Source organism: Ammodytes marinus (genome assembly GCF_949987685.1).
Source record: "Ammodytes marinus genome assembly, chromosome: 17".
Classification (NCBI taxonomy): Eukaryota; Metazoa; Chordata; class Actinopteri; order Uranoscopiformes; family Ammodytidae; genus Ammodytes; species Ammodytes marinus.
The window spans coordinates 1,516,871-1,536,870 of record NC_137221.1 but is presented as its reverse complement, the minus strand read 5'-3'; the positions used below and the strand labels follow the sequence as shown (position 1 = coordinate 1,536,870).

Genomic DNA, 20,000 nt, shown 5'->3' with positions numbered 1-20,000 from the left:
TTTTTTTTTTTTTTTTTTTTTACTATGTAAGAGCGAACATGCGCCGACGTTCGGTGGAGGGAGAGAGGACATCACTTTATAATTTGACATACAGTACATATCAGTTTGTTAGCCAGTGAGCTAACCACAGCTAATCCAAGTCAAGGAAGTGGAGAGGCTTGTGACAAATTCTACTATGTAAAATACAGCCAGAGAGAGAAAGACTGTTCAGACAAACAGACCACCACATATTCTAGTGGGGCAGAAGTGATCATTGAGAAGGATGTCTGCCTTTAAGATAAACCTATATGCATTTGTGTATATGTATTGCTCTTTTAAATTAGAATTGCTTAAGCCTTCCTAGCCTAATACATAACATCACCACCAACGAAAAAATGTATAAAAATTATGATATCGTATCGGTCAGTATCGGTATCGGCCGATATCCAAACCCCAGGTATCGGAATCGGATCGGAACTAAAAAAAGTGGATCGTCCCATCCCTACCTAATAACTATAGGCCAATATCCAGATTGTCATGTCTGTCAAAAACGCTGGAATCCCTTATTAATTACCAATTGAAAACATTTCTCTCAAGTCACACTATTTTATCTGTTCACCAATCTGGTTTTAGAACTAACCATAGCACTATCTCTGCCATCACTCTGGTTACTAACAATATTGTCTCTGCCTTAGATAATAGTAAACACTGTGCTGCCCTCTTTATTGATCTCAGTAAAGCCTTTGATACAGTAGACCATTCTTTACTATTAGATAAATTGGCTAACATTGGTCTTAGTGAAAATGCGTGTAGCTGGTTCAGTAATTACCTTTCTGACCGATCTCAATGTGTGAAGCTAGGTAATATCCAATCTGGTTTCTTACCCATAACCAAAGGTGTTCCACAAGGTTCAATTTTAGGTCCGGTACTATTCACCATCTACATCAATGATATTGTGTCTCTTGTCAGTGGTTGTCAAATCCATTTATATGCTGATGACACCATCTTGTATTGTGTTGCTGACTCTGCAAAGTCAGCTATTGAGAACCTGCAACTGTCCTTTAATGCTCTTCAGAATGCTCTTATTTCACTTAAACTTGTCCTTAACCAGACTAAAACTAAATTCATGTTGTTCTCTAGGGCTAGAGATTTAGACAATAGTGCATGCATCTATGCTGTAAACGGTTCTTTGATCGAAAAAGTCTCTGAATATAAGTACCTTGGTATCTGGCTAGATGAAAAACTCTCTTTTACATTTCACATAAAAAATCTTGTCTGTCGTCTGCGACAAAAGATTGGATATTTTTATAGGAATAAAGCTACCTTCCCGTTGTTTAGTAGGAAAAGGATTATTGAGGCAGTTTTTATGTCTGTCCTTGATTACGGTGATGTGGTTTATCGGCATGCATCTCGTTCATGCCTTAAACTCCTTGACTCTGTATTTCACTCTGCTTTGAGATTAATTACAGGAGATGCTTATGATACACACCATTGTGTTTTATATGAAAAGGTTGGGTGGTCCTCCCTTAACCCATTGATGACTATGGCAACCTAGGATGCATGTCTTTAATGCCTGAGGGTTTTCTGAAAAAATAGTACGAATTGTCAAGTCTACCAAAACCTTAATATCTAAGCCTGTGTAGAACATAGAAACATGAAATAAAATACATTTAAAAGTTAAGGTTCACAGGTTTTATTTAAACATGCTCCCTTAGCGCTTACAAACCAACAAATATTTCTAAAAATCGTCAAAATTAGATGAATTAGAAAATTATTAAATATTGTTAATAAATAGATGCAATGTGTTGTGTGATTTTTGTCAGTAGTCTATAGTAGACCTTGATTCTGCGCACCAAACGCCACTAACTGTTCTGTCGCCGACATAGCTGGCGTATTTTTTTTATTATTTTGTTTTATTTTTTTATTTATTTATTTTTTTGATTGACATGATTTTTGGGCGAACCACACAACTTTTGGGTGGTCACGTGGTCTTAAAAAAATCAACAAAACCCACCTCATGTGTATTTGAACCAATGACGGTGCATTCTATGCTGGGAATGCCATGAAAATTAGATAAAGTAATAATGCTGCGCGACGCAGCATCAGGCAGGAGAGCCAATGTGGCATCGTGCAGCAGCCGTCATCAATGGGTTAAGGAGAGACGTGATGCACATTGGCATATTTTTATATATAAAGCTCTGACTGGAAAGCTACCACTCTATCTGACAGAAATGCTGCTTATTTCAGATGGGCTTTATCAAACCCGCTCAACTGACATGATCATGTTATATGTCCCCTATGCCCGGTCTGAGCTTGGTAAAACCGCTTTTAGCTATAGTGCCCCTGACTCCTGGAACAGCCTACAACATACAATTAAAATAAATACACTCATATCTGTTAACCAATTTAAAAGTATTATTTTGAATCAACCCCTCCACACTTGTAACTGTTTTAATTAGGCTATTATTTATTTCATTCAATTGATCTGAATGTTTTAAATTGTTGTTGTCTGTGTGTGTGTGTGTGTGTGTGTGTGTGTGTGTGTGTGTGTGTAAACTTGTTATGTATTCTCATTGTATATTGTGTATCTGTACTCGACGTCATTGTAAAAGAGGGTCACCCCTCAATTGATCTTTCGAGGTTAAATAAAGGTTACAAACAAACAAACAAACACACACACACACTGACACGCACACACAAACACTCACTCACACACACACACACTGACACGCACACACACACACACATACACACGCACACACACACAGACAGACACACACACTGACACGCACACACACACACACAGACACACACGCACACACACACACACACTGACACGCACACACACACACACATTTTGTGCAACTTTTTTCATTTTTTTTTTTTTTTTCACAGCAATTACAATTTTTTTTATAAATGTTTTGCAATTTGCAACTACACTCTACACACATAAACCTAATTCATACCTGAACCTTAAAACCTAGTGTTAACCCTCAAACAGCCCTTTAAAGGCCTGTCCTTAAAACCTAGTGTTAACCCTCAAACAGCCCTTTAAAGGCCTGTCCTTAAAACCTAGTGTTAACCCTCAAACAGCCCTTTAAAGGCCTGTCCTTAAAACCTAGTGTTAACCCTCAAACAGCCCTTTAAAGGCCTGTCCTTAAAACCTATGCTGTGTCTGAAATTGCGCACTTACGTAAGTGCACTTACATTGAGTGCACTTTATTATCCCTACAGTACACTTACTTATAGACGCAGTGCTCTCATTTCTACAGTGTACTGTCCAAACTGCCGTCGCGCACCTACCGGAAATTACTTTGCATTTTGACGGTTCTTCTTCGGTGGTATTTTTTTCTGCTTGCGTTACCGATAGCCAAAACAGGCACATTAGTCGCGGAAAAACTAAAACAATGTGTAATTTAACTTTTGTAGAGCGCGTCCGTCTCCACGGTTGCTTCAAGCGCCTCTATTTTGATTTTAATGTCCCGCCATCTCCGCGACCGAGGAACTTACAGTGCACTGCATTTTGGCACACTCTCCGGTTTTGCGCAAAGTGCACTCAAAAAAGTAAGTGTAAGTACAGAAGTGCGCGATTTCAGACACAGCACTAGTGTTAACCCTCAAACAGCCCTTTAAAGGCCTGTCCTTAAAACCTAGTGTTAACCCTCAAACAGCCCTTTAAAGGCCTGTCCTTCAAACCTAGTGTTAACCCTCAAACAGCCCTTTAAAGGCCTGTCCTTAAAACCTAGTGTTAACCCTCAAACAGCCCTTTAAAGGCCTGTCCTTAAAACTGCAGGTTCAGTGATCTGTTTAAACCTCTGACAGACAGACAGACAGACAGACAGACAGACAGTAACCTGTCTCTCTCTCTCTAGGTTCAGTGATCTGTTTTCGTTGGCAGAGGAGTATGAAGAGTCTCAGGCCAAACCGCCGAAGTCTCGCCGCAAAGCCCCGATGACATCACCGCGTTCCAGGAAGGGACAAGCCCCGCCCACTAACATGGAGGAGGAGAGCGTCAGCAGCACCGCATCGGTGAGTGACAGACAGACAGGCAGGCAGACAGACAGGGAGGCAGGCAGGCAGACAGACAGACAGACAGACAGGCTGGCAGGCAGGCAGGCAGGCAGGCAGGCAGGCAGGCAGGCAGGCAGGCAGGCAGGCAGGCAGACAGACAGACAGACAGACAGACAGACAGGCAGGCAGGCAGGCAGACAGACAGACAGACAGACAGACAGACAGACAGACAGACAGACAGACAGACAGGCAGACACTATGTGTCGCCTCCTTTTGTTTTCTATCTGCTTGTATATCAGTACGCTGAGCAGTATTTCTTGCCCTGTGAATATAATGTCTATCTATCTACGGACTAGTGATGTATTACCAAACGTTATGTTTAGTTATGTTGTTTCTTCTGCTGTGTGGCTGAGGACAGCCGTATTATAAACAGGGGGAATATGTAACAGTCAGTTTTATAACATGCCACTAGGTGGCGCCTCCCTCTGTCTGTTGTGGAATGTAATGTTGACCATGAAGAAGAGCATGTGCTTCTCCGCTCTGCTACAGTAACTATGCAGCCTACGAGTGAAGTCTCCGTTATATTCTTTGTTTTGTAAGGAGTTGGTGTAGGCAGGAATCTGGGACTATGTTCCTGAACGCATGTATCTGTCTGTCTGTCTGTCTGTCTGTCTGTCTGTCTGTCTGTCTGTCTGTCTGTTGGTGTAGGCAGGAATCTGGGACTATGTTCCTGAACGCATGTATCTGTCTGTCTGTCTGTCTGTCTGTCTGTCTGTCTGTCTGTCTGTCTGTCTGTTGGTGTAGGCAGGAATCTGGGACTATGTTCCTGAACGCATGTATCTGTCTGTCTGTCTGTCTGTCTGTCTGTTGGTGTAGGCAGGAATCTGGGACTATGTTCCTGAACGCATGTATCTGTCTGTCTGTCTGTCTGTCTGTCTGTCTGTCTGTTGGTCTGTTGGTCTGTTGGTATAGGCAGGAATCTGGGACTATGTTCCTGAACGCATGTATCTGTCTGTCTGTCTGTCTGTCTGTCTGTTGGTGTAGGCAGGAATCTGGGACTATGTTCCTGAACGCATGTATCTGTCTGTCTGTCTGTCTGTCTGTCTGTCTGTCTGTCTGTCTGTCTGTTGGTGTAGGCAGGAATCTGGGACTATGTTCCTGAACGCATGTATCTGTCTGTCTGTCTGTCTGTCTGTCTGTTGGTGTAGGCAGGAATCTGGGACTATGTTCCTGAACGCATGTATCTGTCTGTCTGTCTGTCTGTCTGTCTGTCTGTCTGTTGGTCTGTTGGTCTGTTGGTATAGGCAGGAATCTGGGACTATGTTCCTGAACGCATGTATCTGTCTGTCTGTCTGTCTGTCTGTCTGTTGGTGTAGGCAGGAATCTGGGACTATGTTCCTGAACGCATGTGTCTGTCTGTCTGTCTGTCTGTCTGTCTGTCTGTTGGTCTGTTGGTGTAGGCAGGAATCTGGGACTATGTTCCTGAACGCATGTATCTGTCTGTCTGTCTGTCTGTCTGTCTGTCTGTCTGTTGGTCTGTTGGTCTGTTGGTATAGGCAGGAATCTGGGACTATGTTCCTGAACGCATGTATCTGTCTGTCTGTCTGTCTGTCTGTCTGTTGGTGTAGGCAGGAATCTGGGACTATGTTCCTGAACGCATGTATCTGTCTGTCTGTCTGTCTGTCTGTCTGTCTGTCTGTTGGTCTGTTGGTGTAGGCAGGAATCTGGGACTATGTTCCTGAACGCATGTATCTGTCTGTCTGTCTGTCTGTCTGTCTGTTGGTCTGTTGGTCTGTTGGTGTAGGCAGGAATCTGGGACTATGTTCCTGAACGCATCATGTCTGCTTAATAGATATAGTGCCGTAGAGACCTGGCTTGATATGGTCAATGTGGAATAAAAGTACCGTGAGGAGAATCCCACAAGTTGCCTACCAAGTCTTCATGCTAACTGGAGCTAATGCTATCAGACCATAACCATAACCTACACCATTCACTGTTACCACACACACAGAGTCACACACAGTCACACACACACACACACACACACAGTCACACAGTCACACACACACACAAGGCAAGGCAAGTTTATTTATATAGCACAATTCAGACACAAGGCCACTCAAAGTGCTTTACAGGGGCAAGATTAAAACACATAAAACACATTAGAAGACATTTAAAAGTGAATAAAAGAAGCAAATAATAAAAAAATTGCAGGTTAAAATGGAAACAAAAAAGTCTTCAGACTCGATTTAAAAGAACTGAGAGTTGCAGCAGACCTCAAGTTTTCTGGGAGTTTGTTCCAGAGATTTGGTGCATAATAACTAAAAGCTGCTTCTCACACTCACACACACACACACACACACACACACACACACACACACACACACACACACACACACACACACACTGACTGATATATTCTCTGTGTTTCAGGAGGAGGAGGACTCGAAACCGAAAGCTCCCAAGAGGAAGAGGAAAGGCTCGTCGGCCGTGGCCTCGGACAGCGACTGACGGGCCAATCACAGGCCAGCACAGCCAGCAGCAGCCAATGAGAGCTGACCACTGGACTAAGGCCCGCCCACTTTCCCTCACGACACACACTGTGGGAGGGGCTACAAACGCCATGAGACTGTTTCTATGGACGCCAGGATTAACTGACCGCTGCGTGTGTGTGTGTGTGTTCTCCCATGATGCAATGGGACAAGGAAACCATGAACTCAGAACAGACTGATTTTAACCATGTTGATGAAGAGCCGGGGATTGTGGGAACTTTTTTTTTTGTCCTGGGAAAGTCTGGACTCTTATTTTGAAGGGTCCTGACTTTCCTGCTGTTTTTATCAGCTGCTTCCTGTTTGTCCCGCTGCAGTAAAATGTCTGTTGTGAAACATCATGTCGGTATAAAAAGTGAAGCTTTGATTCAGCCCTGAGTCCTCTTCCTGTGTCTGTCTGTCTGTCTGTCTGTCTGTCTGTCTGTGTGTCCTCTTACTGTGTGTGTGTGACTGTGTGTGTGTCTTACTGTGTGTGTGCGTGTGCGTGTGTGTGCGTGTCTGTCTGTTTGTGTGTGTGTGTCTTACTGTGTGTGCGTCTTACTGTGTGTGTGTCTGTCTGTCTGTCTGTGTGTGTGTGTGTGTGTGTGTGACTGTTTGTGTGTGTGTGGGAATAATTAATAATTGGTCTGAAATATTTTTCAATAAAATCAACTTTTGCAGAAAAAGTCTGATCAGGAAACAGAAGTCCTCGTCCCCCCTCAGTGATATCTGGAGATGAAGGTTAAATAAAATAAAAAACACATTTTAAAAGCTGCCCCCCCTTGGACAAAAACACACCAGCTGTTGTTCCTGGGTGAGCGTACCCATGACAAAGGCATTAAGAAAAACTATATAAAAATAGCATTCTTTACACTGATGGTCTGGTTTGCTGTTACATGTAATTGACGATCATCAGAGGAAAAATGAGACTTTCAGAAATATTTAAAAGTTCCTTGTAGAGACTTAAAAGTTCATTCCTATTTTCTAAGCGACTAATTTAATCTGTATCAAAGTTAAGTTTTGGTTTAGTTTTCTATCAATTCGTTCACATAAAACCCTCTTACATCCTGGTCATTAGCAGAAACCCTCTTCCATCCTGGTCATCAGAAACCCTCTTACATCCTGGTCATTAGACAGAAACCCTCTTACATCCTGGTCATTAGACAGAAACCCTCTTCCATCCTGGTCATTAGACAGAAACCCTCTTCCATCCTGGTCATTAGACAGAAACCCTCTTCCATCCTGGTCATCAGCAGAAACCCTCTTCCATCCTGGTCATTAGACAGAAACCCTCTTCCATCCTGGTCATTAGACAGAAACCCTCTTCCATCCTGGTCATTAGCAGAAACCCTCTTCCATCCTGGTCATCAGCAGAAACCCTCTTCCATCCTGGTCATTAGACAGAAACCCTCTTCCATCCTGGTCATCAGAAACCCTCTTCCATCCTGGTCATTAGACAGAAACCCTCTTCCATCCTGGTCATTAACAGAAACCCTCTTCCATCCTGGTCATTAACAGAAACCCTCTTCCATCCTGGTCATTAGACAGAAACCCTCTTCCATCCTGGTCATCAGAAACCCTCTTCCATCCTGGTCATTAGACAGAAACCCTCTTCCATCCTGGTCATTAACAGAAACCCTCTTCCATCCTGGTCATTAGACAGAAACCCTCTTCCATCCTGGTCATTAACAGAAACCCTCTTCCATCCTGGTCATTAGACAGAAACCCTCTTCCATCCTGGTCATTAGACAGAAACCCTCTTCCATCCTGGTCATTAGCAGAAACCCTCTTCCATCCTGGTCATCAGACAGAAACCCTCTTCCATCCTGGTCATTAGACAGAAACCCTCTTCCATCCTGGTCATTAGACAGAAACCCTCTTCCATCCTGGTCATTAGACAGAAACCCTCTTCCATCCTGGTCATTAGCAGAAACCCTCTTCCATCCTGGTCATTAGACAGAAACCCTCTTCCATCCTGGTCATTAGCAGAAACCCTCTTCCATCCTGGTCAGCAGTGTGTAATGCCTGCTGATGACAGTGTATCAAAAGCAGCTGTTAACAGGCCGCTCCGGTGTAGTGGATAGAGCGTGTACCATAGTGGCTCCGGCCTTCGTGGATGTTAAGGGGGCGTGGAGGTCCAGGAGACTGAATATTTGAATCTCCCAGAATGATGGTGTTGGCAGAGGAAGTACAGAGTGGGAGGGTGACGGGGGTTTGAGGTAGTACAGCAGGGGTAGTACAGAGTGGGAGGGTGACGGGGGTTTGAGGTAGTACAGCAGAGGAAGTACAGAGTGGGAGGGTGACGGGGGTTTGAGGTAGTACAGCAGAGGAAGTACAGAGTGGGAGGGTGACGGGGGTTTGAGGTAGTACAGCAGAGGAAGTACAGAGTGGGAGGGTGACGGGGGTTTGAGGTAGTACAGCAGGGGTAGTACAGAGTGGGAGGGTGACGGGGGTTTGAGGTAGTACAGCAGGGGTAGTACAGAGTGTTGTGAGGAGATCAGACATTTCTGGGATGAAAGCAGAGTTGGGTTTTGGGGGCCGGTCATGAGGACGGGGGCCTTAAATGTAACTGCAAGACACTCGCAGGAGGGAGTTGTATACAGGCAGCGAGATGGGGGACAACTCCAGGTCCTGTCGGTGAACCGATCCAGTGAGAGCTGAAGGTCACAGACCGATGATGTCATCAGAACCACGTCAAACAGCAGAGATGAGATCCTCAGCCCACCGGAATGCAGCCCCTCCCCACCACGACTACTGGACCGCAGCCCCTCCCCACCACGACTACTGGACTGTAGCCCCTCCCCTCCCCACCACGACTACTGGACTGTAGCCCCTCCCCTCCCCACCACGACTACTGGACTGTAGCCCCTCCCCACCACGACTACTGGACTGTAGCCCCTCCCCTCCCCACCACGACTACTGGACTGCAGCCCCTCCCCTCCCCACCACGACTACTGGACTGCAGCCCCTCCCCTCCCCACCACGACTACTGGACTACAGCCCCTCCCCTCCCCACCACGACTACTGGACTGTAGCCCCTCCCCACCACGACTACTGGACTGCAGCCCCTCCCCTCCCCACCACGACTACTGGACTGCAGCCCCTCCCCTCCCCACCACGACTACTGGACTGCAGCCCCTCCCCACCACGACTACTGGACTGCAGCCCCTCCCCCCACGACTACTGGACTGCAGCCCCTCCCCTCCCCACCACGACTACTGGACTGTAGCCCCTCCCCACCACGACTACTGGACTGCAGCCCCTCCCCACCACGACTACTGGACTGTAGCCCCTCCCCTCCCCACCACGACTACTGGACTGTAGCCCCTCCCCTCCCCTCCACGACTACTGGACTGCAGCCCCTCCCCACCACGACTACTGGACTGTAGCCCCTCCCCTCCCCACCACGACTACTGGACTGTAGCCCCTCCCCTCCCCACCACGACTACTGGACTGCAGCCCCTCCCCACCACGACTACTGGACTGCAGCCCCTCCCCTCCCCTCCCCTCCACGACTACTGGACTGCAGCCCCTCCCCTCCCCTCCCCACCACGACTACTGGACTGTAGCCCCTCCCCTCCCCACCACGACTACTGGACTGTAGCCCCTCCCCACCCCACCACGACTACTGGACTGCAGCCCCTCCCCTCCCCTCCCCACCACGACTACTGGACTGTAGCCCCTCCCCTCCCCACCACGGCTAGCGGACTGCAGCCCCTCCCCTCCACGGCTACGCCTTGATATCCTGACTATGAGCATCACAAGAGATCATATCTCCACTGTGGGAACGCCTCTGGACCCCCAGTCTGAGCTGGTTGATGTGGAAAGGGAAGTTTGGGGTCTACGATGGAGCTGCTGTCCCCACAACCCGACCCTGGAGAAGAGGAAGAAGAAAAAACAATATAAAGTTAGAATTCTTTGCACTGATGGTCTGGTTTGTTGTTACATGTCATTTATGATCATCAGAGGAAAAATGAGACTGTTTCAGAAATATTTCAAAGTCCCTTGTCGCCCCTTTAATGAAAAAGGTTTGGGAAGATTGTTTTACTTGAACCTGAATGACCTCGGACACATTTGCTAAGTCAGATCCAGTCAGAAGACAAAGGACTCAACATCCTGGACATCCCACTAAACACATTCTCCAAGAGACCCTCTGTTGGGTGGTTGGACAAACTGGTGCAGCAGCTGCAATGGCCTTATAACACAGTATGATGGACTCCTTGTGCATTTACAGCCCATCCAATCGTACCACCATGACCTCTCCTGTACGTTGTGTGCATTAGTGTTTATTATTAATGTTCATTAATGTCTATTTATTGATTGTCTGATGCTGTTTTCTACGACTGTTTGCAAACCACACTGCTCTTCTGGGACAATAAAGATCATATCATCAAATCAAGTCACATGAGTCCCTTTAACAGACATAAAACCCTTTAACAGACATGATAAAGTTCAGTGAGTTTGACTGATGCACCTGGAGTCAGAGGACAAACTGGTGGAGCAGGTGAGCCGAGCCAAGTCCACACACAACACACACAACTATTACAAAACTCAGCTGCACGAGTGCTGACAAGGCCCAGCGGGCGGGAGCACATTACACCTGTTTTAAGGTCACTGCATTGGCTCCCCGTGCGTTTCAGGATTGATTTTAAGGTTCTTTTACTAGTTTTTAAGTGTCTTAACGGTCTTGGGCCTTCTTACCTATCTGACCTGCTTTTACTCTATCAGCCCCCGCGGACCCTGAGGTCCTCCGGTACTGGCCTTTTGACCATACCACAGATTAGTTCTATAAAGCACGGGGAGGCGGCTTTCAGTTTCTATGGGCCCCGACTGTGGAACAGCCTGCCGGAGAACCTCAGGGTCGCGGAGACTGTTGAGGTTTTTAAAAAGAGGCTCAAGACCTACCTTTTTAACCAGGCTTTTAATTGATTTTTATTTTAATTTCAATTTTTTATTATCTTATAAATTCTTCTTAATTCCTTTTATGCTGTGCTATTCAGAGCACTCTTTTATCCTTACTGTTTTAATATCTCTATGCTTTTAGCTTCTATGCTTTTTACTTTATTCTACTGTTTTAAACTGTCAGATTTTAATCTCCAGTGTTTCCTCATGGGGGCCTGCCAGACTGGGAGTTGTCTCTGGACTGGCTGTTGGGGGTGCTGTCCTGTGGGCGGTTTCGGCCCGGGTAGCTTTGGCTCCGCACCGTGGTGTGGGGCCTCTTGTCTGCCCGGGTTGGGATGCTCCCTGTGGGGCCTCTTGTCTGCCCGGGTTGGGGTGCCCCCTGTGGGGTCTCTTGTCTCTTGTCTGCCCGGGTTGGGGTGCTCCCTGTGGGGTCTCTTGTCTGCCCGGGTTGGGGTGCTCCCTGTGGGGTCTCTTGTCTGCCCGGGTTGGGGTGCTCCCTGTGGCAGCGCTCTCTGCGGCCTTGGACCGGGATCGCTCCCAGTGTGGCTGGCCCCCCAAACAGGGCTGGACTGGGACAAAAAATCGGCCCTGGCATTTTTGGCCATGGCAGCCCACCATGATTATTTATACGATATGTGGAGGCAGGGGCGTTGCACCAAATTCTGGGCCCCTATACAGGAAGTCCTGATGGGCCCTCTGAGAGGCGGTCTTACAATACAAACATGTAAAAGCTATGTTTGTCTATAGTCCAAAACGTATGAGTGACTGGTCCCTCTCTGAGCCAGATAACAACACAATGCTTCTATTGATGAATGACCAAATCATTACGCGTACTTGAACACAACCCCTGGTCTAATGACTCCAGGTAGGCCGTCCCGTCGTTGTTTTGGATTAGGCCTACCACTACGGTGTCGTCAGCAAACTTTATGATGGTATTTGAGTCTGTGGTGGCTGCACAATCGTTTGTGTACAGGGAGTACAGTAGAGGGGACAGTGTGTGTGTGTGTGTATGTCTTACTGTGTGTGTGTGTGTGTGTATGTCTTACTGTGTATGTGTGTATGTCTTACTGTGTGTGTGTGTGTGTGTGTGTGTGGGAATTATTATTATTTGGTCTGAAAGATTTTTCAATAAAATCAACTTTTACAGAAAAAGTTTGAGCAGAAAACAGGAAGTGGTCGTCAGTCTCTGAAGTAATAAAAACACATTTAAAGGTTTTAGAGGAACTTTCAGTGTGTGTTAGTTCTAGCGCCCCCTGTGGACTAAAGCAGTAGTGTTTTACCCCCTGTGGACTAAAGCAGTAGTGTTTTACCACTAATGCCCCCTGTGGACTAAAGCAGTAGTGTTTTACCACTAATGCCCCCTGTGGACTACAGCGGTAGTGTTTTACCCCCTGTGGACTAAAGCAGTAGTGTTTTACCACTAATGCCCCCTGTGGACTACAGCGGTAGTGTTTTACCACTAATGCCCCCTGTGGACTACAGCGGTAGTGTTTTACCACGCCAGCTGTTGTTCCTGGGTGAGCGGACCCACCTCACCCTCACCTTAAAGGCTTCACCCTAAAATGTCATTATTGCGTTAAGGGGACTTCCATTTTGTCCCCAAAAGAATGGTACGTCCCCACTATCACTGTGAAAACAGAAAAATGTCCCCACAACATGAGTAAGACCAGCACACACACACACACACACACACACACACACACACACACAGAACAATACGTAGAGACATTTTGATCAAAGTGAGATCTCGCTCTGAGTATCGGTTCCAAATAAAGTGTCAGTGTGAAATTTTTCGTAACAAGAGAACACACTGGAGCTGTGCATGCATACACACACAGACAGAGACACACAGACACACACAGACAGAGACACAGACACACAGAGACAGAGAGACACACACACAGACAGAGACACACACACACAGACAGTGAGACACACACACACACACACACACACACAGGAGTGGGTGTGATAATGTTCAGGGTATAACTGGTTGTTTAATCTGATCGGAGCCTCAGAGCGCGGTGGACTCAGCAGAACTTCAGGTGAGCTCAACTCTGTTTTAATAAAGTCATAAAACTGAATCTGTGTTTCACTCTTTAATAGTTTCTGGTTCTTCTTCATGAGACAGAAATGTGTTTTCTGCAGCAGCTAAACTCATCAGAATCATTATTATTATTATGATGGATATGGAACTACACTAATGTCTCTTATCTGTTGCTAATTTCATTTTATGTGTTTTTTTCAATTATTTTTTTTCTTAGACGTATGTTTTACTATATGCTTATGTTTTCCACGCACATTGTAAAGCCCTTTGTGACCCAGTCTGTGAAACGCGCTGTATAAATACATTTTACCTTCTTACTTACACCACCTGATCTGTGATTGATCTGACACTGACATGCTACAGAATGAAGAGACCAAATGTAAAACTCATTTTCAGACTCATAGTGGAGCGGCTAAGAGCTTATTCTCATCAGAATCTTTCAGTTGATGATACAAGTGTGGAAGATGGCCTGAGCAGTCTGCATGGGTCACCTGACAAGAAAATGGTCCGAGACATTTGAAATTGTGAATCTGAAATTGTCTCATAGAAATGTATTGATGTTTTTTTTTTATTTTTTTAAAAATCTCTTGTCAAGTGACCCATGGAGACTGCTCATGCCAATGTTCGTGCTTGTATCACAAATTGAAATATTGTAGCACTTATCTGCTCCATTATCAATGAAAAAAACGGATCTCAGACGATATAAACACACCTGTACCAGTCCACAAAGGTTCACCAGACCCACCTTACCCTCCGGCAGGTAAGCAGAGGAGGCAGGACCGACTGGAAACACCTGGCACCTGTTGGAACTGGTTGTCATGTGACTCAGGTGTTTGTTTCAGACAGTGATAGAACGCAGACGGTGGGCACAGATGAGTTTGAGCTTGTTTCTCTGTCACACTGACACACTGAGGAGCTTCATGTTGAACAGCAGTTAGTAAGTATAGGCCTTAGTAAGTAAGTTAGTAAAATGTATTTATAAAGCGCTTTTCACAGACAGGGTCACATGCTTTACAGTGTTCATATAAAATAAAAGCATAGTAAAATACTAGTAAATACGTCTGAGAATAAAATGAATTAAAAAAACACAACAGATAAAATCAGCAACATATAGAAGACAGAAGTTACCCAAAAGCTGAACTTGTGTTAAAGGCCAAAGCAAATAAAGAGAGTCAGTTAAAGCTGGGGTATGTGATTTCTGATTGGTCAAAACTAAATTCTCCAGCCCAGCTTTAAGACTCATGTTAATCATTGTGTGTGTCTCCCTCCAGGATGGACCACGGGGCAGAGCAGAGGCTAACACCTGATGATCTGAAGAAGTGTGAGTGTGGATTCAGTTTGACTTCATTTCTTAAAGGTGCTCCGAAGAACTTTCAGTGTGTGTTCATTCTAGCGCCCCCTTTTGGACAAAAGCGTTCGTGTTGTTACCACGCCAGCTGTTGTTCCTGGGTGAGCGTATACCCATGACAAAGGGACATTATCACCAACTAGATTAAGATCCGCCGTTCCTTTACTTTGGTGATTTTAACAGAACATCGGGCCGCCGTGGTTAATGTTACCAGAGTAAACACTGCAGGACGAGCTCCCGCCAAGTTGTTGACACGTTGCTTAGCAACGCGCTCCGCTCTGACTGCTGTTGTCGGACTATTTGTGTTGGCGGAAGCAAATACATTCTTAATTGATTAAAGATCACATTTTAAAGTTAACTTGTGAATTTAAGTTGTAAAACTGCTGTATAAAAGCAATATCACACTCGAGGTCGCAATGTTGTCGCTCTATATCAGCGCTGCTGTGTTTCTCTTCGGCACTCGGCCTGCGGCCTCGTGCCTACGACCGAATCACAGCAGTGCTGATATAGAGCGACAACATGCTCCCTCTCGTGTGCTATTGCTTAAATAAGAATGATATTTTAAAAGTTCCTCATAGCACCTTTAATAGTCAATGTACACAGGGCACATTTAAATGCTTCAGTGCTCCTGAGAATAAGGAGTATAGCAATAAACAACATCAAAAGACCAACACAGAATAAAGCCTTCAGGTGTCTGATGATAAACTGCTGCTGTGTCTGTTTCTCTCCATTAGACGCCTGTAAACTCACACTGGACACAAACACAGTGAACACAAGACTCAAACTGTCTGACAACAACAGGAAGGTGACAGGTGTGGAGAAGGAACAGCCATATCCTGATCATCCAGAGAGGTTTGACCTCCGCTCTCAGCTGCTGTGTAGTAATGGTCTGACTGGTCGCCATTACTATGAGGTCGAGTGGAGCGGAAGGGTTTATATAACAGTGTGTTACAGAGGAATCAAGAGGAAAGGAGCCGGTGATGAGTGTTTGTTTGGAGAGAATGATCAGTCCTGGAGTCTGGACTGCTCTGATCGTAATGGCTGTTACTTTCTCTGGCACAATAAGATAGACACATTCATCCCCTCCTCCTCCCCCTCTCCCTCTCACAGAGTAGCAGTGTATGTGGACTGTCCTGCTGGCTCTCTGTCCTTCTACAGTGTCTCCTCTGACTCACTGATCCACCTCTACACTCACAACACCACATTCACTGAACCTCTGTTCCCTGGGTTTGGCTTTGGGCCTGGTTCCTCAGTGTCTCTGTGTGATGTGTAGGAGGGAGACACCTTCCATCCTGAGGGTTAACCCCTAACCCTAACCCCGAGGGTTAACCCCTAACCCTAACCCTGAGGGTTAACCCCTAACCCTAACCCTGACACTGAGGGTTAACCCCTAACCCTAACCCTGATGGTTAACCCCTAACCCTAACCCTAACCCTGACCCTGAGGGTTAACCCCTAACCCCGAGGGTTAACCCCTAACCCTAACCCTGAGGGTTAACCCCTAAACCTAACCCTTAGGGTTAACCCCTAACCCTGAGGGTTAACCCCTAACCCTAACCCTAACCCTGACCCTGACCCTTAACCCCTAACCCTGAGGGTTAACCCTAACCCTGACCCTAACCCTGAGGGTTAACCCCTAACCCTAACCCTGAGGGTTAACCCCTAACCCTGAGGGTTAACCCTGACCCTGACCCTTAACCCCTAACCCTGAGGGTTAACCCTAACCCTAACCCCGAGGGTTAACCCCTAACCCTAACCCTGACCCTGAGGGTTAACTGTTGGTGGTGGTCACTTAGTTCATATCTGACTCACTCACTGTGACTTTAATGTCAGGAATTAGTTTTTCTTAGAGATGGTTAAATGTTCTCCTCAGGGCTGAACTTTCACTTTAATCATTATTAGTTTTATCATTAAAATTATCTTTATTATTATTTCTACTAATGTGTATAAATGTCTTTCTGAGATGATGACATTCCAAACCACAGAATCAGACCATGTGACTTCACAGCAGAGAACATACATAACTCTTGGGGAGCTGTTGAAGTGTGTTGGACATTAAAGTTTGACGCATGTTGCTAGTGGCAACCGGGGGGGGGGGGGGGCTTTGACGAGCTCTGGGAGCCAGACAGAAGCAACATGGCGGGCGGGAATATGGGATAGATTTGCCTTTCTTTTTTTTTTGGGGGTAATTTTTCTTTTTTGTTTTATTTCTGTTGTTGTCTGTTGTGATGGTGCAGCAGGTGTTTGTGTGTGTCGTGAAAAATGAGAAAAACTGCAATAAATATGTTGTGAAATAAAAGTTCCTCAGAGCACCTTTTATTGGACAAAAAATTTTAATTTTCAGTTTCAGAAAAAAAAAAAATCACTGACTGACTTCTCCTTTTTCACCCAATGATGATATTAAGCTTCATAAACAGCCTTCGCTTTTTATCCCAAACACTTTTAAATAAAAATACAATTTAATAACATGAGCAAACAGTATGAATAGAAATACAGACAGGAACAGAAAAGTATTAAGGCATTGTAGATGTTAAGAGTTCTGAGGGCTTTCTTATTGTTCAGTCATTTATAGTTTCTGAATATATATTTTTTAAATAGGTGAATAATTAGTTTTCTTTTCAGACCATTAAATTTATGAAAAATGAATTTACTAAATACGATCAAGTATTTAAAATGGAAACATGGCTCCCTTCCAAATAACTTCCTTCATAGTAAAGAAAATATTAAAACAACTATGATTTGTTATCTTATCTTAAACACATGAAAATCCTCAACATTAATCTGTTATTTGTTTACATTAATAAATAAATAAATAAATAGCCTCTGGAGTACTATACTTTTTATTTTATATTTTCCATGATATTTTCGCATAAACAAAAACACTTCCACAACATCACGTTTACGGCGTGACGCACGGACGCACACCCGGAAATGTAGTTCTGTAGTTCTCAGCGGCTTCTCTGTGTTCGCTTCGCTGTGGCGGGAAACAACCTGCATCTCTTCCGTGACGCACGCAGCTCGTAGGTAAACAGCGGAACCGGGGCCGTTACCGACCGCGGACCGGAGACACACACACACGGACAGACACACACTGGCTCCGTTTATAGTCTGTCTACGTCATGCTACCGGTAGCTGCTAGGCCGAGGACCAAGACAACTCCAGTTTGAGCTAAACAGGTAAGAGCTAACACAAGCTAACTGCTGTAACTAGTAACTGAGTTATTGGAGCATGCGCAGTAGAGATGTAGGGAGGAGGCTGACAGTAGTAAATAAAGAGAGATGCTGTTCGTCCAGGCTGTTGGTTCCTGAGTTTTTGTTTTGCTAACAGTGTCTTCAAGCTAATACACTGCTAACTGACACAAGACGAGCTACATGCTAACAACACAGACCCGCCGAGTGTTTCCGAGATCTGCCGAAGGTTTCCGAGTCTTACCGAGTCAGCTGCCCCGGACAGCTGACGGGGAGACTAGTTCACTGTAAACCCAAATGCACAACATCCTCCTAAAGGCTGTTACATACTCCGCGAGAAGAAAGAACAAAGTTCTCGGTGACAGAGCTGCGTCTCTCAGCTCTTGTTTAGCTGTTCTCGCAGCTTGTTCTCGACACATCACCCGGGCCGAACTTTCTTCTCGCAGCTTGTCCGAGAACTATTGTGTGATTGGTCAGTCTGAAGTCAATGAGGAAAGCGAAGTGAAATCAGCTGGCGCTACTAACAATGCGCCGCGGTGAGGAATTCGGCAGTTGAGTTCTCTTGAAGTATGTAATGTCAGACCAGAAAGAACTTCTCGCAGCTCTGTCACCGAGAACTTTGTTCTTTCTTCTCGCGGAGTATGTAACAGCCTTAACAGTGTAATGTGGGGAGTCCGCTGCTTTATAGTTAGTAAGCATGGCGGGGAGTCAGCTGCGTTATAGTTAGTAAGCATGGGGGGAGTCAGCTGCGTTATAGTTAGTAAGCATGGGAGTCAGCTGCGTTATAGTTAGTAAGCATTGGAGTCAGCTGCGTTATAGTTAGTAAGCATGGCGGGGAGTCAGCTGCATTATAGTTAGTAAGCATGGGGAGTCCGCTGCGTTATAGTTAGTAAGCATAGGGAGTCAGCTACATTATAGTTAGTAAGCATGGCGGGGAGTCAGCTGCGTTATAGTTAGTAAGCATGGGAGTCCGCTGCGTTATAGTTAGTAAGCATGGGAGTCCGCTGCGTTATAGTTAGTAAGCATGGGGAGTCAGCTGCGTTATAGTTAGTAAGCATGGGGAGTCCGCTGCGTTATAGTTAGTAAGCATGGGAGTCCGCTGCGTTATTGTTAGTAAGCATGGGGAGTCCGCTGCGTTATAGTTAGTAAGCATGGGGAGTCCGCTGCGTTATAGTTAGTAAGCATGGGAGTCCGCTGCGTTATAGTTAGTAAGCATGGGGAGTCCGCTGCGTTATAGTTAATAAGCATGGGGAGTCCGCTGCGTTATAGTTAGTAAGCATGGCGGGGAGTCAGCTGCGTTATAGTTAGTCAGCATGGCGGGGAGTCAGCTGCGTTATAGTTAGTAAGCATGGGAGTCAGCTGCGTTATAGTTAGTAAGCATGGGGAGTCCGCTGCGTTATAGTTAGTAAGCATGGGGAGTCCGCTGCGTTATAGTTAGTAAGAATGGCGGGGAGTCCGCTGCGTTATAGTTAGTAAGCATGGGGAGTCATCTGTGTTATAGTTAGTAAGCATGGGGAGTCCGCTGCGTTATAGTTAGTAAGCATGGAGTCAGCTGCGTTATAGTTAGTAAGCATGGGAGTCCGCTGCGTTATAGTTAGTAAGCATGGGAGTCATTTGTGTTATAGTTAGTAAGCATGGGGAGTCCGCTGTGTTATAGTTAGTAAGCATGGAGTCATCTGTGTTATAGTTAGTAAGCATGGGGAGTCATTTGTGTTATAGTTAGTAAGCATGGGGAGTCCGCTGTGTTATAGTTAGTAAGCATGGAGTCATCTGTGTTATAGTTAGTAAGCATGGAGTCATCTGTGTTATAGTTAGTAAGCATGGGGAGTCCGCTGTGTTATAGTTAGTAAGCATGGAGTCAGCTGCGTTACGCGCCCCACACACATCCTACCTCTACTGCGCGTCTACCTCGCGTCTGCGTCTGACTTTTGGTCACAGACTGTGAAATCAACGTAGAGCGAGCACACATCCAACCTCAGACGCACTGCTGAGGCGCGT

General features: G+C 45.6%; 3 protein-coding genes across 5 annotated transcripts in view; all 3 read left to right on the top strand.

The window, feature by feature from the left end:
- The window catches only part of ints3 (integrator complex subunit 3), a 38,706-nt gene extending 31,796 nt beyond the window's left edge, over nucleotides 1–6,910 (top strand). The window contains exons 28-29 of the mRNA XM_080046021.1: nucleotides 3,852–4,008; nucleotides 6,424–6,910. Coding sequence (XP_079902147.1) covers nucleotides 3,852–4,008; nucleotides 6,424–6,501 — 235 coding nt within the window. The 3' untranslated portion in view covers nucleotides 6,502–6,910. The remainder of the gene's footprint in view (nucleotides 1–3,851; nucleotides 4,009–6,423) is intronic.
- A 6,325-nt stretch (nucleotides 6,911–13,235) lies between these two features.
- On the top strand, nucleotides 13,236–16,332 carry LOC307263751 (stonustoxin subunit alpha-like). Of its 3 annotated transcripts, none has more exons than XM_080044989.1 (3): nucleotides 13,236–13,465; nucleotides 14,739–14,788; nucleotides 15,550–16,332. In XM_080044989.1, exons 2-3 carry the CDS (start codon nucleotides 14,740–14,742, stop codon nucleotides 16,086–16,088), a joined length of 588 nt encoding a protein of 195 aa, XP_079901115.1. In that variant the 5' UTR covers nucleotides 13,236–13,465; nucleotide 14,739; the 3' UTR covers nucleotides 16,089–16,332. The 3 variants fall into 3 exon arrangements, with proteins under 3 accessions (XP_079901115.1, XP_079901117.1, XP_079901116.1); XM_080044991.1 differs by lacking the exon at nucleotides 13,236–13,465 and adding an exon at nucleotides 14,083–14,404; XM_080044990.1 differs by lacking the exon at nucleotides 13,236–13,465 and adding an exon at nucleotides 14,607–14,610 and having other exon boundaries at nucleotides 14,736–14,788.
- Nucleotides 16,333–17,767: 1,435 nt separating this feature from the next.
- The window catches only part of gon4la (gon-4 like a), a 32,445-nt gene continuing 30,212 nt past the window's right edge, over nucleotides 17,768–20,000 (top strand). Inside the window, exon 1 of the mRNA XM_080044877.1 lies at nucleotides 17,768–17,990. The gene's annotated coding sequence lies outside the window, so the exon portion shown is untranslated. The remainder of the gene's footprint in view (nucleotides 17,991–20,000) is intronic.

Excerpts from the sequence above, each read along its gene's own strand:
- LOC307263751 (XM_080044989.1), top strand. The coding sequence starts at position 14,740 with ATGGACCACGGGGCAGAGCAGAGGCTAACACCTGATGATCTGAAGAAG. Across the intron at positions 14,789-15,549 it reads ACCTGATGATCTGAAGAAGT|ACGCCTGTAAACTCACACTG; the intron begins GTGAGTGTGGAT and ends TCTCTCCATTAG.